This window comes from Balaenoptera acutorostrata, chromosome 12 (assembly GCF_949987535.1).
Source record: "Balaenoptera acutorostrata chromosome 12, mBalAcu1.1, whole genome shotgun sequence".
NCBI classification, from domain to species: Eukaryota; Metazoa; Chordata; class Mammalia; order Artiodactyla; family Balaenopteridae; genus Balaenoptera; species Balaenoptera acutorostrata.
Genome location: NC_080075.1, coordinates 51,812,992 through 51,837,019, shown reverse-complemented (window position 1 = coordinate 51,837,019; position 24,028 = coordinate 51,812,992). Strand labels below are relative to the sequence as shown.

Here is a 24,028-nt window from a genome sequence, read left to right as displayed (position 1 = left end):
CCTCTTAATTTGCTGTGAACCTAAAACTTCTCTAAAAAATAAAGTGTTTAAAAAAATTAGGTAACTAATGGAGGCTTCAAGACACCGATCTTCAAGTATTGCAGAACATTTACTGTGAGAAATAATACCAAAAATAGAAGAATGGGATGTAAAATACAGCTGGGAATTAAAGGCATACACACATAAAAAGACACATGTTAGACAGTAACTGGAGACTCAGAAGCTGATAAATCACTAACTGAAGACTGTCCTACTCTGGATGAACTTGATCTGAGCTGGGTCACCTCTATGGAATGAATTTTCTTAGGAAGAGTAGAAGCCAGGGAGGAGGAAGACAATCGAATGAGGGGCTCGTTCAGCAGAGGTGAACATGTAGAGAACATTCAGTGACCACACCCGTGTGTCTCTATACATGTCAGTATCAAAGAGTTGATGCCTGAGCATACGAGGCACAGTGTACAGTTGTGTTTGTTGAGGAAGATTGTGGACAACCTTAAATGTTGAGTGAAAGAATACAGGAATGCTAGGGAAATGAATGTCAACAAAGCCTACTGGCAACATTAGAAAAGGAGATATTGGGGTTACGGGGAGAGGATTTTCCAAGTGACCTTAAAACCACAAACGATAGCTTGTACTGAACACCTACTCCATTTGATTTTGCACCAATATAGCTTTCAGGGACTCAGTGTTTAAAAAAAAAAAAAAGTATCATCATCATCATTATATACCTTGTAGGCACTGAATTCCAGAAGGGAGACTGCCTTCACAACTCAGGAAGCAGCCTCTTACACTGTACTCCATAGATCAATTTTAGTTTCATGAGATTTAATTTTAAGAACCTTAGGTTTTTATCTTTCACACTTCAACAGCACTAAAAATGCTTCCAAGCTCTGATTTACAGAATTATTGTCACTGTCAATGAAAGGAATGTACGTGACATACCAAAAATCCAGTTTAATTACTTCTGTGATGTCTCCTGCAGCTGAGAGGAAATGATATTTCTCTGACACTTTTCTGTTTTTAATTTAGTAAAATGGAGCACTTGCCTTGCATAGGACCTAGGAGAGCAGATTTGTGATTGATGTCATGGAAGATGAACCTCACAGTTTCAGAACACAGCCTTACTCTGAGGGTGTGATGATTGCATGAATCCAGATCCTTGGTTCTGGATTCCTTCACGTTGGGCGTTCAAGTGACCATCAAGGATTCGACATGAAACATGACTGAAACATGTATGCATCAAGTCATGACCCGGAGAAGTTATGCAATCATATTCAAAGGTCTGCTTTTACCCAGCACTATTCCCAATGTCAGTATTGTCCTGAGCTGCTGGAATCCAGATGAGGCCCTGAAAGCTTCCCAACAGGAGATGCCAAATATTAAAATACACCCTGTACCATTTGAGTGAAGAAAGCAAGCAAAATGTATTCTTTATTTCCTGCTACGTATTCCATCTGTTTCTCTCCCTAAAGGGTCATGTGTTATATATTTATAAGAAGCACTCACACCTACACAAATACAGTTTCCAGTCTCCGTCAAACACAGCCTCCCCCTTGTTCACGACCCATTTCTTTTTAACATCCTTCTATATCAGCTCATCCTTTTATGAAACTTGTTTCATTCTGAAATCATTTCAAGTTAAGAAACGCCTTTGTACCTTCCTATCTCACCAAATCCTGGGGAGATTAAGCCTCAGGCTCTACAGGCCATTTTCTGAGAGATGTGAATTTAGATCATTAGGGTCATTAAAATCATACACTCCACAATACCCAGAGCTAACAAGCATCCTTGTACTTTATGCTGCTGTAGAGTGCTACCAGAGAAGTAGCAATGTACAATAGCACTGAGCTGCAGAGGACACCATAATTCCTCCCCATAAAAGATTCCTAAACGTTTTAATTGCTACAGTAAATCTCATTAAAGACACAGAATGCTTTGTTCAGGGAAGGAAAAAGGATTGCTGGGCAAGGTGCATTTTCTTCGCAGTAGTACTTTTTTCCTTACTACTAGAATTATTCGTTAATGCAAGCACAGCATTATTTTTATCATGACCTTTTTTTCTGGGCTCTGCACATTTCCCCTGAGCTTTCTTTCCCTTCCCTACACATACAAGGGACAGTTGGTCTTTACTACTAATCCTATAGGCACTTTTCATGATTTGGGCTTCATGCATTCTCTTGTGTTATCCCTGTGAATCTTCCAAAAACCTTTAAAGGCCACACTGCTAACCTCTGACTTCTTTTTTTTTTTTTCCTTTCTGCCTCAACACTACATAAAGAGAAAACTGAGATGTAATCAACATAATCAAACACTTGGCACCGATTCCGTGGTCAGCACAATTCTGAATCTTTGCTCCTCCTTTCCCGTAATATACACTGTGAAATCTGATTCAAGTAAAAGAATCTTGGGAAGTATTTTGCCTGACTTCATTATCAAATATTAAATTATTATTTTTGAGAAACCCAGGCTGTCATAGAAACATCACAGAAAATTCCCATCTCTATTTTCATAATCAGTAACTTTTTATAAAAGAACTGAAAGTTAATGACAGTATGCTTTAAACAGCTATGAATTTTTAACTCATCTTTGGAAGCAGAACTGAGCAGTTAAGGGGAAGAGCACGTTTCATGCAACACAATGCCTAAAATTAAATATAAGAACCAAGAGTCAGATGAGGATGGAAAAAAAATCTACAATGTTAAATATCAGTCATTAATAACTTCTCTGGGGAATTTTGCATCTGGGGCATTTCAGATTCTATCCCTTTCTGGGAAGAATTGTGGGTGCAAGTAAGAATATGGGCTTGAAGTTAGTCTAACTTACATTCAAATTCTTTCTGTGCCAATTACCAGCCATTACCAGCCATTACAGCCCAAAGAAGTTATTTAAACTGCTCATGCCTCAATATCCTCACTTGTAAATTGAAAATAATATTTGTGAAGATTGAAAAGATAAGGTTTATAATATATAAATAACATGCATATAACACCCATTAAATATGTGATTCACATTAAAATATGTTGGTGTGATCTACGTAGAATTATTTTGTAGTCCTTCTTATGCACTAGTTAGGTATATTCACAGCAACAAACTATATAAACAACTCATGCCTGATATAACCACTTCCTTCCAGATTCAAATGCAATTTTATTCTTTTTTTAAATCAAATATCTATCTCACAAAAACTAAACGTACTCTTTTTAATCTTATACTCCTTCTTTTAAAAGTTACCCAGGGGGCTTCCCTGGTGGCGCAGTGGTTGAGAGTCTGCCTGCCGATGCAGGGGACACGGGTTCGAGCCCTGGTCGGGGAGGATCCCACATGCCGCGGCGCAACTAGGCCCGTGAGCCACAACTACTAAGCCTGCGCGTCTGGAGCCTGTGCTCCACAACAAGAGAGGCCGCGATAGTGAGAGGCTCGTGCACTGCGATGAAGAGTGGCCCCCGTTTGCCACAACTAGAGAAAGCCCTCGCACAGAAACGAAGACCCAACACAGCCAAAAATTAAAAAAATAAATAAATTAATTAAAAGTTGCCCAGGATAATCAGATTCTATAAAGTTGGACAATTACCTAACATTTTACTCTTCACATATCTTCTTGATTAAACTATTTATTGTTTATACTTATTTAGTATATGCAGGATTCTGAGAATTCACCATGATAAATCTTCAGCTTGTTTACAAGGGCTTTCAGTGCATCATTTCTGGGGAAGTAAAATCCATTTCAAAAGTCAGAGTAAACCCAAAGGCCTCAAGTTTCAAAAATGAGCACCTCAGATTCAGGCAGTCTCCCACCGCAGCCTGGATTCTGCACCCGCTGTGTCGCTCCGCTGAACAGCAAAGTCAGAAGCCTAAGCAAAATGTACTCACACGAAAAAAAATTATTCAGACAGAGACTAGGGTCCTAAAGCTCTCTGAAAGAGCATCTTGTGAGAACCAGAACCACGGTAACCCCTTAAGGACAGTTAACAAAGGTGCCTGGTGAGGACTTCTCTCCACGGAGCCCTGGTCTAGCTGGGTTCTTGTGGGATGTGACAGTATGACCACATCAAAGGCCACTTTCGTATTTACATTTATAAGGCCTGCAGTGAAGAGCACCAATGTAAGAGCAAAATCAAGGTCCACAAAGTCAGATTTTTAAGCAAGCCAGAAAAACTAGAGAGTACAGCAGGGGTAAAAAAAAAAAAAAAAAAAAAAAAAATCGATTGGGCCTTCTTTCTTGACTTCTGGGGCCAAATTGATACCAGTTACACAGAGCAAAAGGCTACTTAGAATCATGGATCATTCAGCTGCTGAAAAATATACGGGACTAATCTGAGTAATTCAAATACAGCAATACTCTACGCTCCACTGTTTGGGGGCTTTTCTTCCCACTTAAATTTTCTTATAAAGATAACAGCTTAAAACTGTCATTTGCCCAATTGCAATATGAAAAGAGACTAATGCTTCTTTTTATGCATTTACCTTTATGATATCTATTACCAACTAGAAGAACAAAGATAAATTTATATACAATAGCAGAAGATAGCACTTCTATTATATAGTTCATTTCTCTATCATACATTATGCTTTCTGTTCTGTTTGTTGTTTTGCATTTTCTGACTCAGTATGAACAATATTTTAATCCCTTATGGTTTAACCTAAGACAGGTCTGACCCTAGAGAGTTTTTCTAAAGCATTATCAGTAAATATTACTTATGAATTGCTTTCAACAACTTCAGGGCCACCATTTAGAAATGCTCGAATGATTTAAGGTTAATAAGATGCATCATACTCACAAGGAGGGTCTGGTTGTGGACACAGCTAATTGCTAAATTTTATCCAGCCATAAATGGCACCAGAAGCAAATCAGCTCACAGCTTAATACTACTGGCAGATCTACATCGGAGAGAAGCAATGTTACTTTGATTCAAGTTATTTTTATATATGTTATGATTCATTTCCAGTAGTTCTGATATTGATGTTCAAATACTGGGTACTGGATTCTCTTTTCAAACAACAAAAGAAGGTGAGAAACAAAGCTGAAGATACTTTAAAATGCCATGGTAACAAGTCACAGTCAAATGTATTTCATCCTTGTTTCAATGAACGATACTAATTCTCATACAAAAGATATGATGGATTCCTATCAGGAAGATTTTCTTTTGGCAAAGTTTAGAATTCTGAAAATAGTCTTTTAACGGCAATGCCCCCACCCTCCTAGCACCAAAATAACAGCACTATGATGTATTAATCCCTTATGGTAACAGACACCATTGAAGCTGAACTGTAATTTGGCACACAACATTTCCACCCTAATGTAATGTGACAGTGTTATTATGTGCACTATTTTCCGTATGATCATAGCCATATTCATCTTCCCCAACCTGATATTAAATTAGCTAGTATGGGGCTTCCCTGGTGGTGCAGTGGTTGAGAATCTGCCTGCCAATGCAGGGGACACGGGTTCGAGCTCTGGTCTGGGAAGATCCCACATACCGCGGAGCAACTAGGCCCGTGAGCCACAACGACTGAGCCTGCGCGCCTGGAGCCTGTGCTCCGCAACAAGAGAGGCCGCGACGATGATAGGCCCGTGCACCGCGATGAAGAGTGGCCCCCGCTCGCCGCATCTAGAGAAAGACCTCGCACAGAAACGAAGACCCAACACACCCAAAAATAAATAAATTAATTAATAAATTTAAAAAAAAATTAGCTAGTATGGTTACATTCTATTCTGGACCACAGGGTAGATGCAAAAAAAGGATTATTGTAGCACAATGGTCTGATGATGGTGTGTGTGCGCAAGCATGAACAGGTGATATGTAGATTTAATGCAATGAATATCAACTCTTAACACAGACCTGGCACACAGCATGCACTCAGTAAGTAGTTACATCCAAGAGAAAGTTCACAAATCTAAGTGCTAAGTGCAAAAACAGTTGCTCTAAGATTCCAGAAGAGGGAAAGTAGGCCCAGCTCAGAGGACCAGGGAAGTTTCCATGGGATGAAGCAGTTTAGGTAAAGATTGAAAAATGAAAGTACATTTCTTCAAGCAGATATAGTGAAAGGAATGCATTCTAGGTGGAAGGAGTGCATTCCCCAGGAGGAGAAATTAGCGTAAGCAATGGTGAGGAAATTGGGAAAGTGTAACGTTGCTCAGACACCATAAGTTAATTGGCGGTAACACGCCATATTGACAAAGTTCTACAATAGATAAGAATGAAAACGAAAGCTAGGGTCAGACCATGGAGGTTCATGAACTCCAAACTGATGAATTTGGAGAGATTGTTGACCACTGAGGATGTCCTAGAAATCCTTATGCAAGATTCATGCATCTAGTCAACACTGATTTAATGAGTTACTATTATCACCAGTTATATGCAACATAAGGTACAAAACATTGGGCTTATGAACCCCTCCCCCCGCAAAAAAGATTATTGTTCCTGGGAGATAAGACCAAACATAAGTAACTATAAGGTAGAAAGTGATGGCTGATAAAATAGCATAAACAAAGTTCTACAGAGGTCAGAGGAGAGAAAGCATTGTCTCTGGTTAGGAGAATCAGGAAGAGCTTGTGATATTTAAACTAGGGAGAACAGGAAGAAAGAACAAAACTGGTAAGGAGGCATAGGATGGATTGGATGCGGAAGGGATAAGAAGGGGGAAACTCAACCAAGATATTGCTACAATGAGCCAGAAAAATTATATTGGGGACCTAAAATATGACACAGATATGGAAGAATTAAGGAGTTACATACACTACACCACCCTACACACACACACACACACACACACACACACACACACACACACTCAGAGCAATTATTTTTGTCGATGAGTAGGTCATTTAGATGGCAACTTTCCAGGGAAGAAAGGGTTTCACAAACACTTTTCTTTAAAAGTAGCCTTTGGCATCACTTTGCCTAAGTACCTCTTCTTTTTGAAAGATTCCTTTAACTTCATTAATTAGTATGATTTATCCAGGATTACACTTACAAGAGAAAACATATTCCTATCTTCCCGTTGTTAATTATGTCTTCAGGCTAATATAAATAAAATTTTCTAGTTACTCTAACTCTGTGAAAATTATCAGAGAGATGACTTTTAGAAGGTCTGTAGGGGGCAGGGGTGGGGGTGGGAAGATCTCATTTACAATGTGGTGTGTTCTTTCCCTTTCTTTAAAAAAAAGCTTTGTTTCTATCTTCCTTTTTTTGTTTTCTATGCAGTTGACAGCTGCAACCACAGAATTTATGTATAAATATCTAAGCGTGGAGAAGAAAATTTCATTAAGAAACAAAATGTCCTAAATGGCTTCATTAAAAAAAAAAAGTCAACCTCTATGCAGAAAAGGATCTTGCTAAAATCCCAGGAATCACACTAATTTTATTTGCCCAACTTACAGAAAAACAGTGAGATGTAGAGATAAGGTTTGTTTTGATCAATTTAAAAAGTGAAGAAAATGTGGCATGCTACTTTTATTGCCATATCAATTGCATGTCTTCAAGGTAACTGTCACTATTGTACAGTTTGTATCTACAAACTAGAGTTGATATGAAAATAAGATTTGCTTTTAAATACTGATTTGTACGTACATATCCTCACCACCAAAACACCAGTGTACAAGCCAAGAAAACGATTTCCCATTTCCAGAAAACCCACAAACAGATAATGACTTAATCAAAATGCATGTATTCTGAGAGCCCTCCAAAGTAATTTTAATGCTGATTTGTGCTAGAGGCATATCAGGAGACATATTTATTGAATGACAGTTACCTTACTTACAAGAAAATAACAAATAGCCTTATCGTTGTCATCACCACTACTATCACCCAAGAGCAGCATTCAAATAATTTTCTGTAAAAATGATTTGAAGACAGCATGATACTTAAGGTAGGATCTTGATGTTCCTTTAGGAACTGTCTAGAGAAAATTATATTCTTTATACTTAACTGGTATAAGAGGATACACAATCTGACACAACCAAATGACAACTGTTTTGTAAAACATGGAAACTAGACTAAGCACAAAGTTTGGCAGAGAAAGTTCTTTAGCAAAATGAAAACCAGTTTCATGCAGAAAAAAAGCTCTCTCAGCTACATCTGTCAGGATTTTAAAATTGGCATAATAAAATCATAACAAATTATCAGTCTTCTGTTTGTCCTTGAAAATAAGTTGACGTTATTTTCTCTGGGGCAGGAGCAACTGCAGGAAGTTACTATTCTATTTATATATTTACATATCTTTATTAAAAGGATATATAGTTTCTTTGATTTGCTTTTCTTTATGTACATATAAGTATTTATTGACTCTTTACATAAGGTTATTTACATAACTCCAAATGTGGTTTAATGTTTGTAAGAATGATTTGATTTGCAGAAATACAGTGTTTGCAAATGTGTGATGGTTTGAATATGTGTTTGTGGCTTCAAGTTTCTTGTAATTCTTGTAATGGAAGAGCTCACTGGTAGGATGAAGACTAAATATTTCTCCTTCTGTGGTGGTGTGATCTTTACATGTCTCTTCCAAGTACTATTTACTTTGTATTAGTTGCTTGTTCTTCCTATATTCGATATTTTGGATAGGAAACCTGAAGATAGCTAGGAAATTGTACTATATTGCTAGGCTGCAACAACTCAGTTCAATAACACGTTCTGGTTTGACCCCATCTTCAACCTTATGATACACATATCTACTGACATGAACAGAGTCTCAAATAGATAAAGGTCAAAATGAACAAGCTCTAGTCTTTCTTTAAATCCATACTCAAGCTCAGCCTTTGCCTGGAAGCCCAAACCTTCAATCATCTCATCTGCTATCCCACCATCCTAGAGCTTTTTCTTCAATGTTGTAGCATTTACAACGTAAACATGGACTATATTTTACAACCAGAAGGCTCTGTCAGATATATTTTCTCAAGAGAGTGGAATGCAAAGTTTTGTAGGAAACCCTTGCATTATCATTTTGATGCAGTGTTGTAAAGCAGTATCTATTTGAAAGATAAGAAACAGAACTTCATCCCACATACTAGTTAATATGGTCTCAAAATCCACCCTGCTATCACATAAATTGGCACTCACAAATTTTCCATAATATAATGTGAATGTTGTGTTTCTGTCATGCTTATTTTTTTAATGTAATTTTATTTATTTTTTTGATGTGGACCATTTTTAAAGTCTTCATTGAATTTGTTCAATATCGCTTCTGTTTTATGTTTTGGTTTTTTCTTTTTTTTTTGGCCACAAGGCATGTGGGATCTTAGCTCCCTGACCCACACCCTCTGCACTGGAAGGCGATGTCTTAACCACTGCATCGCCAGGGATGTCCCCTGTCATGCTTATACTGTGAGACTAAAGGGGAAAAAACACAAACACAAACATAAGGGAGCGTAGTTGAAGGACAAAGTTTAAACATACTGTCTTTTAACGTAAAAGGCAGTATGGGCTTGAAAAGATGTAGAGAGAGAAACATAATGAACCTGTCAATTCACTAAAATTCCAGCCCTCAAGATATAATCTTATGAAATGAAATATTACTTAATAGAAAGCAACATGAAGGCTCTTTCAAAAACTAGGGGAGGAGTGTCATATACAGGAAATGAAAAAAATTATTTTCGACAAGGTGACCATTAGCAATTTAAAAAATTCCAACAAAGAGTTGAAGACCAAAGAATCACCATCATCACGGATTTTGGCTAATGGCATCCTTGATTGATACTTTAGTATTTCAAACATGTCCTTTCTGTGGAACCAAATGCTCCTCCCGGTTATGACAGTTTAACTTATTCATGGATAATATAAAGACTCCCAGCTTTAGACCCGGGATATCAAACAGTAACTGGAAGCAACAATGAGCATCAGTCTACACTCAGAGGGGAACTTACGGTCATTGCAGAGTGGCCCGCTGAAGGAGGTCATGCTACAGTCACAGCTGAAGCCGTCCCACTGCTGCAAGCACACGCCTTGGTTGGAACATGAGTCCTCCTGGCAGGTTGTGCTGGGCCCTGAAAACAATCCAAAAGCAACTTGGGTTCTTTAAAAAAATCTAAAAGTGTTTCACACATGAGCTAGGTCACATTTAGTAGTTGCCAACACCTCAAATTACATGGCCAAACTAGTTTGGAAAGTTCTAGTTTACACACCTGAATTAGGAACAGAGAAGCTGTAATATAAAGGTTTCTCAAGTTTCAAATACAGGACAAAATACATTATAATAGTAAACTAGACCAGCAAATAGTAAAAGCAAGCACATAGCTTCTCGTATGATCATGGTAGCAGGTGATGTCATTCCATCATCAATAATTCTCTCTCACTGTTTGGATTTTAGAAAAACGCATGGATCTCCTTAACTTCTGACCAATGGGTAGAGACACCATGAGAGATGGAGATTATAACTTCATGAAACTGAGATACAGATTAGCAAAAAAAACAAAAAACAAAAAAAAAAACAAACAAAAAAAACCACTGAAGAGAGTTATACAAAAATGCCCTATAAGTTTCTAGAAGTTTTCCTGCACAAACTATGAATAAAGTTATGATTTCTGGGTGTTTTGGATAGGTATGTTGGCAAGTATCAATCCACATGCTTTAACAATTTCATGCAATTAACCAAACATAAAACTAAAAACTCTGTATAAATGACATGCCCCCATGTAACATACAAGTAAAAAGAATGCTAGTCTATTTCTAAAGAATCATAACTAGAACACTGAAAAACAAAGAACTAAAAAAAAGGATGATCAAAGCACTAAAGGTAATCACTATACAAACATATTCAAGACTGAAAGCCTTTATGCAAACTATGCTACAAAATAAGGCTTCTTGCACAACATTCAAGAAGGGGAAAAATGAAAACTTCACCCAAATAACAGTTACTGCAAAAATGTAAAAAATGTTATTTTGAGGTTTCCACTGTGTATTACTGGGTTTCAGTCTTGTTTTATACACACAGGGCTATCTACCTTGCAAGTCAGCTTTCATCAATGCAACTTTGTCAGCAAAATTAAAAAAAAAAAGCAAAATATATTAAATGTTAGTAAGCAATACTGAAATGGGGCAAACATAGAAGAACGTTCAGATTCAAAAAAGCATGCTGCTGTAAAGGGGGAGAGAAATGCTATGTAGAGCAAACAAATTAATAATTAACAGCCATAAATCTTAAGAGAAGCCAAAAGTAAGAAAGCGATAATTGATTAGAATTTCACTCTATATGTATTTATATAATGGTTAACTGAGCCAGTGACACAAAGTGACTGCATTGCTTAGTTGAAGCATGCAGCCCCATTTGTCACGTGCAGATACAGTGTAGACGATGGTCATTAGCGGACCAATTATCCCTTTCTATTTTTTTCCCTCTAGGTCTTTTATCTTGCTATTGTAGTTGAGGCTTAAAACTGTAATGCCAGCCATTCTCTGCCAACAGTTGGACCTTACAGTGACACCAAACTATCAAAATGTATACACCATTTGGTAGATGAAAGAAAAAGTGAAGGATGGAAGAAACAAATTGCAATATAATTCCCCATAAAGAAAATTCCTTTACAAGATTGCAACGTGGAGTATTTATCTTTGCTTTCACCAGACTGGGTATAGATTTCTTACAGATCTCAGAGTTACATCTATATTTTCTCTTCCTCTATAACTGTCTTCAACTCTTAAATACTGCCCTGTGAATATTTATTACAGTAGAACCTCACTAATAAGGGTTATCTTAGGGAAGGGTGGGAAGGGAACACCATCTACCTCAATACCTTTAGAGTATAAACTGAAGATATTTTCTAGTAAACACAATCTTAGGCTTTATGAAAATACAAAAATAGACACCAGACTAATTAGATGCCATTAACACTGAGAGCCTTTGAGGTAACTGCTCTTGTGAATACATGAGAATTATCTGTAATTAGATTTTGTACAAATTGATGTTTCTATAAACATCAATTTTAAACATATGCCTTACCACCATATTTTTATTAGAAATTTCTTAGTCACGGTATTCTTCATAAGACGTTACTGAATGTAGTCTAAACATTCAATATGAATTTTTACAAATTCAGAAATCATAATACTGTAACTACTAATTATATAATAATAATAATAGTAATAATAATAATCAGTATAGTAATAATAACAAAAATAAGAGTCATTTTTAATAATAATAAAAATCTCCCAGGCCTGGGAGACCTGAATGGATCTAATAGTTTTTCTCACCTATGGCATCGAAGAACTAAGAGCCACTAAATTGCTGAGTTTTTGTTTTTCTTCCAATCTGTGAGAGGTAAGTGGTCCAACGATCTTTATTCCATGGCATTAAAGACCGAAATTAATTAATATTTGTTTAAAAAAAAAAAAAACTCGAAGCAATATTCCTTAGCACAGTCCTTCCTCTGGTACAAGCCCAGCCTGGGTCAGGGGCTGTGTTATCAACGGATACTATTCCCCTGACTCGCCCAGCAGAAGGAAAGATCAGGAGCAAGAACTGATGAAGAGCCATGTTTTTGTTTTTCTTTTTTGCAAAAATTATCAGAAACACAATTGCAAAATAATGCTAAGCTCTAAAAATGGTAAAATTGCAATTCTAAAAAATAACCTGCCTGCCCATATTGTAGAGCAGCCACTCAGAGTGGCTGCCAAGCCTTTATGTGAGCATCAGGACATGCTTTATTATGTTTTTCATTATCACAACAGTCTTTACATATTCAGGTATTACAAGTGAATGCATGCCTATGCCTGACAAGTCACATTTTTCAAAGTACTCACCTTCTTGAAAAATATTTAAACATTGACAGTCATTTGCACAAGACAAAACCCTGAATTTATTTTTCATTTTAGTTATATAAATGTCCTTTTTATTTTATCACTGAATAAAACTGGGAGCAAGCCACAAGGATATTTGTATTAAGTGGTTAAAAAATCAGGATATGTTTGAAAAGGAAAGGAAAGTGAAGGTAAAACTACAATGTCTGGAAACCAAAGAAACAATAGAGGAAAGTGCTTAGATGCCTGGGATTTCAAGTAAGGCAAAATTGGGTTCAAAGCTTCCATCATCCACTTAACGTGCTGTGTGACCTTAGGAAGGTCACCTTACATCTCTAAGGCTCAATTTACTCTTCTAAAAAAAAAACAAAAACAGTAATACCTAATTGATAGAGTTTTGGGAAATGAAATTGCATATGTAAACTTACTGCTACCAGTGCTTAATCGATGGTAGCTTTAATAGTGAAGTATTTCTGTAGCTTATAATGCAATTCCAGTGTTGAATGTTATGAGTCTATGCAAGTGCCTAAATTAAAAATTGTTTCACTGACTTCATGTATGGAAGTTATCTTGACTCAGTACTGAGCTTAACTGAGCCTGATTATTGGTGGATTGCCAGTCTCTATTTTCTCTTAAGTAAGCAGGTCAATGCCTTTCCAGGTAGTAATTTTCAAAGTCTGGTGTCAGACCAAAAGCATCAGCATCATTTAGGAACTTGCTAGAAATGTAAATTCTAGAGCCCCATCCTAGATCTACTGAATCAGAAACCTTGGGGGTGGTGTCAAGTAACATGGGTTTTAACAATTCTCCAGGTGATTCCAATACTTGCTCAAGTTGAGAAACATTAATGTAAAGGGAAAAGGACAAGGTAAGTTCCTTCTGCTAGCTAATGTGTTGTGTAAATAAAATCAGCTATTACTCACTGAAATAAGTTAGAAATGAAAGGCCACAAGTGATTATTGAGAGAAGGCCAATGACTTTTTACATGAAAGAACTTTAGAGATTTGTGGGTCTTGGGTAGAAATGGTGGAAAATCTTGACAAGATATCACTTAGTGATGTCAAATTTATACTATTTCTATTAATATGGAAGTTAAGTGATTCCAATGTGATTTGAACTCAAAATCCCATGAGAACTATCTTTAGAGAAATAATTTATTGAGTATCTAGAAGTTTACCACCAATCCTAAAAATATGTGTATCTTATCAATTACACCTCTGACGGGTACATCTGAGATTATTCCTAGGAACCACAGAGGACAGAAATAATCATAAATTAAAAATTGTTAACCTTGATGTTGGAATGAAAAAATCAGGGAAGTGTCAAGGCAGAAAGGCAGGAGCATGGTAACATTCTAAAAATAAAGGAAAAGGGAGTAAAAGAGGGTGAGAATTATTAAAGCTCAGATATTAAAGCAAACTGGATAAGGTAAGGAAGGAGTCAATGTCATAATCTACTAAATGATTTCAGATGTTCAAACCATAGTTTAAAATTACCCAAGAAGATGTACAATCACCTCAACCAAATTGCTTATTAGATTATGATGGAAAATAACACCAAATTTTATTTCTGTAAATACACTTTCTCAGTACATTTCTTATTAGTTTTCCCTTCCACTCACCCACTCACATTATGTGCCAGTGGTGGGAGGTCATGTGTGTGGGTTTGGTTTTCTATCTTGTAAGTGTTTAGCTGTGAATGTGTCTGTCTGCTCCCACCATTTCTTGTAGGTGAGAATTTACCGAGCAACTTGTAGAAAGGCCTATTTTTGAAAAATGTTTTCAGGAGAGTTTCTAGTGCCTTTAAAAAAAAACATAAAAAACCCCATATATTCTCACTTATTAGATCACCTCCAAAAATCAAAGTTATGTCCCACATTTTTGTCTCCATCCACTAGAGAGAATTTATTCACTTAACAATTTTGTTTCCTTTGCTAAATTGGTAAAAGGAGAAAACACATAGTTTCCCTTCCTTTTACAAAAGGGCATTTATACCAAAATTTGAAACAAAGTAAATAAATACAGTAAAACATTAAAAATGAACTCAACAAAGATTTCCATTAAATAATCTTATCCTCTGGCGTGATTAAAACACAATTTGAATTTCACCTGACTTTTCAGGGAAATATATGTTGCAGAGAGAAAAAAATGTATTTCCAAATAAAAAATTTATATGTACTTAGGTAATTGCTAAATCTAATAGCATTATTTTGGCTGAGAAGACATGATTCATAATCTCCTGGGAGACAGGAATTCACATCTTTCTTCACTTCTCCCATATGAAATTTCCTTATGAATCTAAAATTTTCAAAATGGCCCAAACTGTATTCAACATTAAAAGAGAAGCAGCAACACATTCAGAGCTACAAAATTCAGGATAATGTGATTAAATTGCATTTATGGAGGGAGAATTGGCTCAAATAACCTGAGGTGTTGAAGTGAAAATTATCTTAAATGAAAGTAGCAATCAAAAAGTACTCCTACAGATCTTAGTCTGATAGAGAACACAAAAGAACAGAAAGATACTTCAGCACATTTCTGAAGTATGCAATATTAGCTTTGGGTAATAGAAGAAACCAATTTTTGCTAAAACAAACTGATAATATATGGGAGATACTCTTGCTGCCAGGTAGAAACAAACCAAACTGTGATTTGAGAATGGGTATCTGAATGTTATTCTCTTGTTGTATCCTATTGAATGTAGATTTCAAAAAGCAGGCTCAAGTTGATTAACATTTGCTGGAGTAAATATGTTTTTCTAGTCCAAGTGGAGTATCTATTTAATGCTATAAAGAAAGCAGTGCAGAAGTGATTAGCATACTAATTAGGTGAACTATAGAATGCAAAGAAGCAGAAAATAACAAGATCCATAGCTCCCATTTTATATCAGGCATTAGTCTAGGTTTGTAAACAGTCCAGAAAATTTAAGATTTATGGGATGAAAAGTTAAAAACATGAATAAGGACTTTTAAGCCGTAACTGGGGGTTTGGCCAATTGTCAGAAATGAAAATTTTGCCTGCCAGAGAATTCCGCTGTTCTCATTTATAGGTGGAATTAGAATTATTTTGAGTGCGATAACAAAGATCTAGTACCTTCACATCCTCTCTCAATCTGTCCATTGCAGAAAAGAGCATCTGAGATGAGGTCCGGAAGCCGTCCATTTAGATCAACTGATGCCAGGCAGCCTTGAAAGCCCTCCTTGGCATGGACGAGTTTCGGCAAGGATTTGTATGTTTCCTTGGCCACTCCTCCTATATACAAGTCACCTGTGGGAAGACAAAAATTTTGGTCACAAAAGTAACTTAACATTGACTTTAAACAACAGTAGAACACACAAAAAATAGAGAGGTTTATTTTTCATTAAATTAATTTTAAAAAGTAAATTTATAACTAGATATTTTCTTAAAAGTGCAAAACAATAGAGGTGTTTGAATAATACATCAGCACTAGAAGAAATTTCTAGAAGCTATTTCCACAGAGAACTTGAGTTAGATACAGTGTGGCCAAATGGAAGGAACATGGACCATGAAGTGGTCCCTGAATTATTGGGTTTGCCAAAAAGTTCGTTCAGGTTTTTCCATAAGATGTTATGGAAAAACCCAAAAGAACTTTTTGGCCAACCCAATAAAATCCAAGTCAAGTTATTTACCGACTCTATGGCTTTGAGCATTTTTTTTTTTTAGTTTCTCTGATCATTAGTAACCTCATTTCTAAAATGGGAACAAGAAAGCCTATCCCATAGGGTTGTGTGAGGATTAAATGAGATAAAATAATGGAAAGAATCTATCAGAATGAAAATATGTAGTAGATGTTAGCAGGTGTTATTATTATCAAATCTACATTCTGCTTAGAGAATTCTAGGCCTTTCTGTTAACTAGAAGCTCAATAAATTCTAAATGTCTAATGTCTAAAATTGCCTTTTCTAGTATGCTTGAAACTATTATCCTTGCTTGCACCTAACTTATTCACTAACTCACTCCCATAGTAGACTATATATACCTGAATATTCCATTCCTTTTCAAGTATTTCATTTTTTAGGTAAAGGCATACCACTTTGAATTCTTTTTGCTGTTCTGGGATCTATTGACAAGTTGTCAATTAATTTTTCCCAATTTTATTACAGTTTTTAGTGGGACACTTTGCTCTGCTTGTCATCTTCATTCTCTAGGTTTAACATTTCCCAACTTTATGGACTACTACTTAAAAAAAGAGATTGCAATCCAAGTCTGATTCTGTTTCTTTTCTATTAAAGATTATTCACCATATCTGTATAGCACTGAGATGTAATTAACTGACTCTAGTAAACAATCAATGCTGAACATAAGGAGGGTGACCCCAAATTTCCATAATATACTACTCCTGTTCACAAGTCCTGGTAACATATTCTATTTAGCTACTTACTTCTCTGACTTTGCATTGTCATTTGGATTTTCACTCTCACATTAACCATTTTATTTAACTTTCATGCTACCGGATACCTTCTCCCACTGTAACACAAAACTCCTATATTCCTAATGTTCTCTGGGCCCCTTTGTATTGTTTTCATGGGACTTGGGAGGAAGGAGAACTGATACACATGCTGATGCTCACAGTGTTTGTTAAGTCATGAGTAATAAAGTGCTTGGTGTCTGACCCAGAAAGCTTGTGTCTTCTACCACCATCCATAAAACAGTAATAAGCTAACCTGGTAAGTACGGTAAAAATCAAGCAACACACAGAACACTCCTGATTGTACTGATGAGAAAACTGAGCTTGCTTAAAGTCATTTAGCCATAAAAACTGAGAACTTAGGTCCCTGACCTACTAACTAAAGCTCTAAGTATTACACTAGGATGCCACTGATTCTGCATAATTTGTACTGAAGGTACTAGATATGCTTACTTCCCTCACCTCTTAAATAAAAGGAAACATCTATTGACTATCAACCATCATTTTTAATATTAAAGGAAAGCATCTTTTTCATCTGAAATAGGATACTATTTTTGAAACATTTGATTTTTCCCTTCCATATTTCCTTTCTCTCCTTAGTCTTTTCTCTCACTTAAATTTCAAGTGATTGTGTTTTATTTGCCTCAGAGACCAAAGATATAAAATTATCTCTATGTATTTGATCCTTAAAATTCAAGACTCTTAGAGGAGTGAAATAGACAGAATATATAGGCAATTACATGAGAGAAGTAAAGCTTTCCTGCCCCTTATGTGGGCAAGCAGGAGACAAAGCTGGAGGAGAAGAAGTGTGAATATAGTCATTGCCAAATAGAGGACATAGTGATCTGACTTGAGGCCTGAGCCCTGGTGGATACCAAAACCTCATGTAGGTTGAGGAAAGTAATACTGATCTGTGTGCATTTCCTCAAGAGAACCCAGAGGCAGCAGTGATATCCTTAAGAAGAAATAGATGCATAGTAGATTCAGACATGCTGGGAGCTTTCTTAGCCTGACAGAACTTTTCATATCCCATTGTGGTGTGGCAGCAACAGAACAATTCCGAGAGTGGAACAGGAGCAAGCAGAAAAAGGGTGGCCTGAGGAGGTCATGCACACAAGAAAGAAGATGGCTGGGTAGCAATTCAGTGGGCACCTAAGCAATTAATATAGAATATTTGAGACCAACTCCTGTGCAATCTCTCTACCTCCCCAGGTACTGGTACAATGAAGTCACCCACCCCCAAATCATCTAGACATAATCCCAAGGAAATAAGGGAACTGAAATTGCCTGAGACTACATTTTCACTAACTCAAAGAATCAGAGCTCAAAACAGAAACCAAGGTGAGTTATAGAAAAATAGAGAAAGGGACCTTTCTTGCTCATCTGAGATTGTGGGCTGAACTTTATACTATTACATATCAAATATCAATGCAAGGAAGTGCTCCCTACATTCATTTGCTGAACTAAATTTGTTAGGAAACTTCAGCTCTCCTCTGGGCCTAATGAATGTAGTATTAGAGAACAGTGGGAGTTGAATGAATAATTCTTGTCACTGCTTCGGGTTTTTCAGATGCAGAACTTAGTACTCAAAGTTATGTATGGGATGCTGTATATTTGACAACCAATCTTCCTCTTTCTGATTGTAAACTCCTGGAGGATAGAGATTGTGTCTTTGTCTTAGATTCTCCCACAATGCCTAGTACTGGGCTACAAGCACAGTGGGCAATCAATAAATATTGTCAGTCAACTGATGGATCGAAGTCACAGTAGATAAGGATCAGAAAAGAAAGAAGAATGGTAAGGCAACACATGGGGAGAGAGCTAATCCTAAAATGCACTTACTTCCTTTCCCCACTTTCTGCTACTTCCTACCTTTTTGCCTATCAGCACACTTACTTGCCCAAATAAGTTTTTAAAGCTTATTGAGGAGAAGTAGTAATCTTTCCCTTGTGTTGTTAAAGAGCAGAAAATATTGATTCAAGTCGTGCAGGATGTAAGACTCAGACGTACCAAGGTGGATGAGTTTGGCTTTACAAGCAGGTAACTCATTCTCATTTTCATTACTGAAGTTGCACTTAGCACCACCACTTAATACGGTGTTTATAAACTCTTCATATAGCAGAGAGTGGTCTTAAGTCTCCCACAGGATTGCCATAGGAAGAGAACAAAGGAAACCTTTAAGTGGCCTGAGCCCAGTGTAACATTAGCGCTTCATCAATGATGCACCTTCTCCTTTTGATCCTTGGGGTGATGGAAGGAAAACGACCCATTAGCACTAATGGGATCTTGCAGGCAAAATCCTGTGCATGGCAAGGAAGCTAGGCTTTTTAATGACCCAGTGTATGAACGAGAGCCAGGATGGACATCCAGTAAGAGTCAGTTTCCTATGGACTTGAGGCCATGCTCTTACCCTTCCTTCAAGCTATGAGTGGTTGATTTTTATTCATATTATTTAAGTAGGCCAGGTATGCAACTGACGAGGAAATGATGGAGCTGCGGCAGAAGATGGTGCAAAGAACATGCACAGAGCCAGATAATCTCAAACATTTGGGTAGTGGGCTTTTAAAAAAAAATCAAGAAACCCTTATCTTTGTCACTAGTGTGGAGTGTGTGTATGTGTGTGTGTGTGTGTGTGTGTGTGTAACGGCCCGCCTCTCAAGAATGTCATCTGTGGAATGATCTGAGGTGATATCATAAGTATCCATTCCCAAGTAGTTGGGCAGTAATGAGTAGGGAATAGCGCACAAGCTTTTTAGTTATACCTGGCTACAAACACCTGGTTCTGATTGCCATTTACTGATTGCCTCAGTGTAGGCACATTAAGTTACGTAACTTCAAGAGTCAGATTCTTCATCTGTGAAATGGGTTAATAATGCCTACCCTGTAAGGCTGTGAGAATTAGAGAATGTATGTAAGAATTGGGCACAGCGTGTGGTCAGCACGTGATTGCTACTGGTGTGGCAGTGTTGGTGTGTGTGGTAAGGAGTATCCATCAACAGTGTGCCTCATTCTGTGTTGACTGCACTGAGAGATACAGAAGAATGAGAAGTACAGGTTGTCCCCGTGTTTCTAGTATAATTAGAGTGACAAGATGTCAAATGTACAAGTCTTATTTTCTTTGACTTAGTTTAGACGCATTTGTGTGCTTGAAGTGTGCCCTGCACTATACAATAAGCAGCTCGAGAGGTTTCTTTGACATACTCAGTTTGAATCCCAGCAGCATTGAACCTGGTAACATAAATGGGACAATCGCTTGATAAATATCTTCTATTTTGATATAAACGGACTGAGACACAAGAATTCTGTGAAGCCCAGGGGACAGGTTGTAAGGTTCAGGCTAAATGCGCCTTATAAAATCAGAGATATAAAAGGATTTTCTGGACATCAGCTGTAAGCTGGAGTATCATGAATGAGTTTAGACCAAAAGAAAGTAGAGGATACATTACTTTGTAATGACATAAATGAAGGTGCCAAACATGGGGAACAGCACAAATATACCAAGAAGACAAAATTAATACAGCATTCAAAAAAGAGCACAAAAGGCCAGAATGGGCTGGAAAAGAAGAATTTTCAAAGGGGCCATGGTAAATAATGTTGGATAAAAAAAGTCAAAGGAGAGCCTTGAGTAACATGATAGAATTTGCGACTACTGTTTTTTTTTTTTTTTTTTTAAAGGCAATGAGAAGTCCAAAAATGTAAGCCATGCAGGCTAGGAGATGAGGGGATTTGAAACAGCAATAATTTGGAGAGAAGAAATGAAACTGCATTTAACATTAAACATGTGTAATTTGAGTAGGGGTGTCCTACAGGGATGATATGAACGCGGGGCTTAGGGACGCTGGGGCTGGAAGGCCTGGCTTGGGGGCCATCAACCAAAAGCAGAAAAAAGAAGTGGTGTAGGAGGTGTTCTCTTCTCTTAAAACAGGGAGCGTAAGGCAGTTAGAGCAAGGACCCTGAGCTCTACAGCAGCAGAATGCCAGCGTCAAGGTATAATTAGTTCTTTGACTCAGCTTCCCTGTTTATTCATATGTATTTTTTAGTGCCTCTTAAACATCTCAGTTTCATTTTAATTAAAAAGAGCATACCTAAAAAGGACAACTGCTTTGTAGATTTGGAGAGCTAAAACTCTAGGGAAACTTCAGGAGGCTCCCACAATCTTGAGGCTCCCACAATCTTGAGGCTCCCACAATTGAGGCTCCCACAATTCAAATAAGCTTTTTTTTTTTGAAAAAAAAAAGCTGGAGCAATACACACTGTCTTACTTTCCTACTGGCCAGACTGGAGAAGGTACAATTCTGGAGGCTTTGCTGAGAGGATTTGACTTTGGACAGCAAATTGGGAGACTACGCTAACTTTCCTCTCAGTTCATGTTGTGACTGGCTAGTAGAAAAAGTACAATCAGGCTGGGCTAGTTTCTCAGAGTTATTCTGCGGGAAAGATGCCCTTCCTTACATCAGAGAACAATCAAACTCTGCCCCCCCGCCTCGATTTGTATCTTTATCTTTAATTTTAATCTTTTGTCACACATCCACAAATGAACATCGGCAGGTTAGATCTTGACCATATAAGTTAATGCAGGCTTTCTTTGGGAGACAAATTAAACATAAACCTCTTTTTATAACAAGTGCGCGCTGTTAGATAGAAGAAAAATCATCTCTAGTCCCTGGAGAACAAACACAAACTTGTTTACTTCATGTTTTTTCTGGGTTGAAAGCCTACGTTACTATTTCCTGTGATTGCTTAAATAAATGATGTTAAATTACTAGAAGCAAAAGCATGGGAAATCGTTAATATTTCTCTAACACATTTGAACCTGAGTAGATAAATGAATACTTTCATAACAATGAACCGTTTGGATTAAACAACAAACACTATCCGAAACCACGTCTAAGTTCAGGGCACACCAAATAGTCATTATTGAAGTCAAAGTTGGCAATTCAAGTGGATGTTTTGCTCTGAAACACTAGAGCTGTGTCCTTCATAGATCTCTATGAAAAATCAGGTTAATTTTAGAAATCCAGTGGTCATCAGTTTGATTTATTAGATATTGTTTAAATTCTCTACACTTTAGTCTTCCTTGGTGCATAAAGGGTTTAATCCTAGAATAACCTGTTTTCACTTCTAGGAAATACCTGTAAATCCTTATCTTTAGGCCTATCCTGGTTTTCTAAGTTCAGTCTAAAAACAAACCATCATCTTTCCCCCCTCCCCGCACTGGGAAATTACTTCTAGACTTCCCTGTTTTATAGCAATCACATTTCTAGTCTCCCTGTTACCCAAACTGAAATTAATTTCAAAACCATTTTTTAACTCCATTCTATTTCTTATACCTTACATTCAAATTATTGCTGAGAACTTTGCTGTGGAGGACTCAACTTGGCCAATACTTCTGACGTCTGTGCCTCCATTTTCCTTTCCTTTTCCAGTTCTTATCTTCCTTTCCCTACGTACACCTTTTATGCAGTAACCCATGACCTGGTGTCCCTGCCTCTATCTATCCTCCTAATTAATACCATATCCATCATTCCCATAGTGTGTTCTGATTTCTTTAATACACCCCGCTGGTTTCTAAATAAAGTGTGAGGCTCAGCATGGTCAAGATTTTGAGATATCCTCCCTCAGTAACTTTTTCTAAACTTTGAACAATGTCTCCCCAACAATTTTTGCCAGGGAGAGAATTAGGCTAACATCAATCCTCTACCTATATTTTAATCTTTAGTCAAACTGTATTTTTCACCATTTTTCCAATACTGCACATTCATGCGGTTCCTTCACTCTTCGCAGTACATTACTTCCATCATGAGTGTCTTTCCCCTTCCAATGTTCCATTTCAAAGCCTAATGCAATTTCGGGGTCTCAACACAAATTCCACCTTGTTAATGTGTTTTCTCAGTCATAGACAAGTATGATCTTTGAATCCCCGTAACATTTTGAACCTCTTTTCTGACAATTAACATTTCCTTCCCAGTTCTCTGTGTGGATATCTTACCTTCCCATTATTTTATAAATTCCTTGAAGAAAGCATCATAAGTGAAGCACCTTTTTAGTCTAATTTTTACTTAGCACTCACTAATTATTTGTTGACTCATTGAATGAATGGATGAATTAGCGGTTTTCATTCAATAAATAATCATTTGAACAATAAGGACATAGTGAAGGTTCCCTGGTTCCCTCCACCTGAGAAATAATGAATGAAGTTAATTGTGGGGAATTTTTCTTCTACTGACCCCTTTCTTGAAGCCACCTAGCTCATTAACAGGGTTCAATGCAGTGACATTTTTTTTCATTCTGACAGTGTAATTCAGGAACAATTTTAACCAACATGTGTTGAATTCATTTGCAGAGAGAGGCAGACAAAGATAGAGGTACAGAAATAGTTTAGGGTATCAATGTGTGGTGATGAGAACCTATTCATGAGTCTCTTCAGCAGTTAAAATAAATGCCAAAATCTTTGTGGGAAATTAAATTTCAGCCTATCCTGTACCTCTACCTCATTCTATCTCTGGCCGTTCTGTCATTCTCTGTGTTGCCCCATATACAAATATGACCTAACTCATGTGGCCTCCCTAGGCACACTCCCCACTATGGACACTTTACACTATCTCTCCAGATGCTTCTACTTTGTTACACTGTTATCATTACAGAGAGGTGGGCATTTATTGTTTGTGGCCATAGAACAGAGCCAAGCTAACTGCGTGGACCCCTGATGCTTTGCCCTGGTACATCTGTTAATCCCTATGTGCACTTCCTGTGGCTTTGCAGATGTCTCTCTCCATCTAGCCTGTGGACTGCCACTCCAGGATTCCTGGGATTAGATTCCCTCTGGTCTCCTGCTACTATCTCTCAGGTCCTTGCAGCCACAGGTATCCCTG

General features: G+C 37.2%; 1 protein-coding gene across 16 annotated transcripts in view; it reads right to left on the bottom strand.

Moving 5' to 3' along the window:
* The window catches only part of NRXN1 (neurexin 1), a 1,115,884-nt gene that overhangs the window by 536,139 nt on the left and 555,717 nt on the right, over nucleotides 1-24,028 (bottom strand). For 15 of the 16 annotated variants that reach the window (XM_057558508.1, XM_057558511.1, XM_028168477.2 and 12 more), the window contains 2 exons: nucleotides 15,821-15,994; nucleotides 9,860-9,979 (listed from right to left, as the gene is read on the bottom strand). In XM_057558508.1, the coding sequence (XP_057414491.1) occupies nucleotides 9,860-9,979; nucleotides 15,821-15,994 (294 nt within the window). Of the gene's footprint in view, nucleotides 1-9,859; nucleotides 9,980-10,936; nucleotides 10,955-15,820; nucleotides 15,995-24,028 lie in introns of those variants that run through there. The other variant, XM_028168475.2, reaches the window with a different exon arrangement.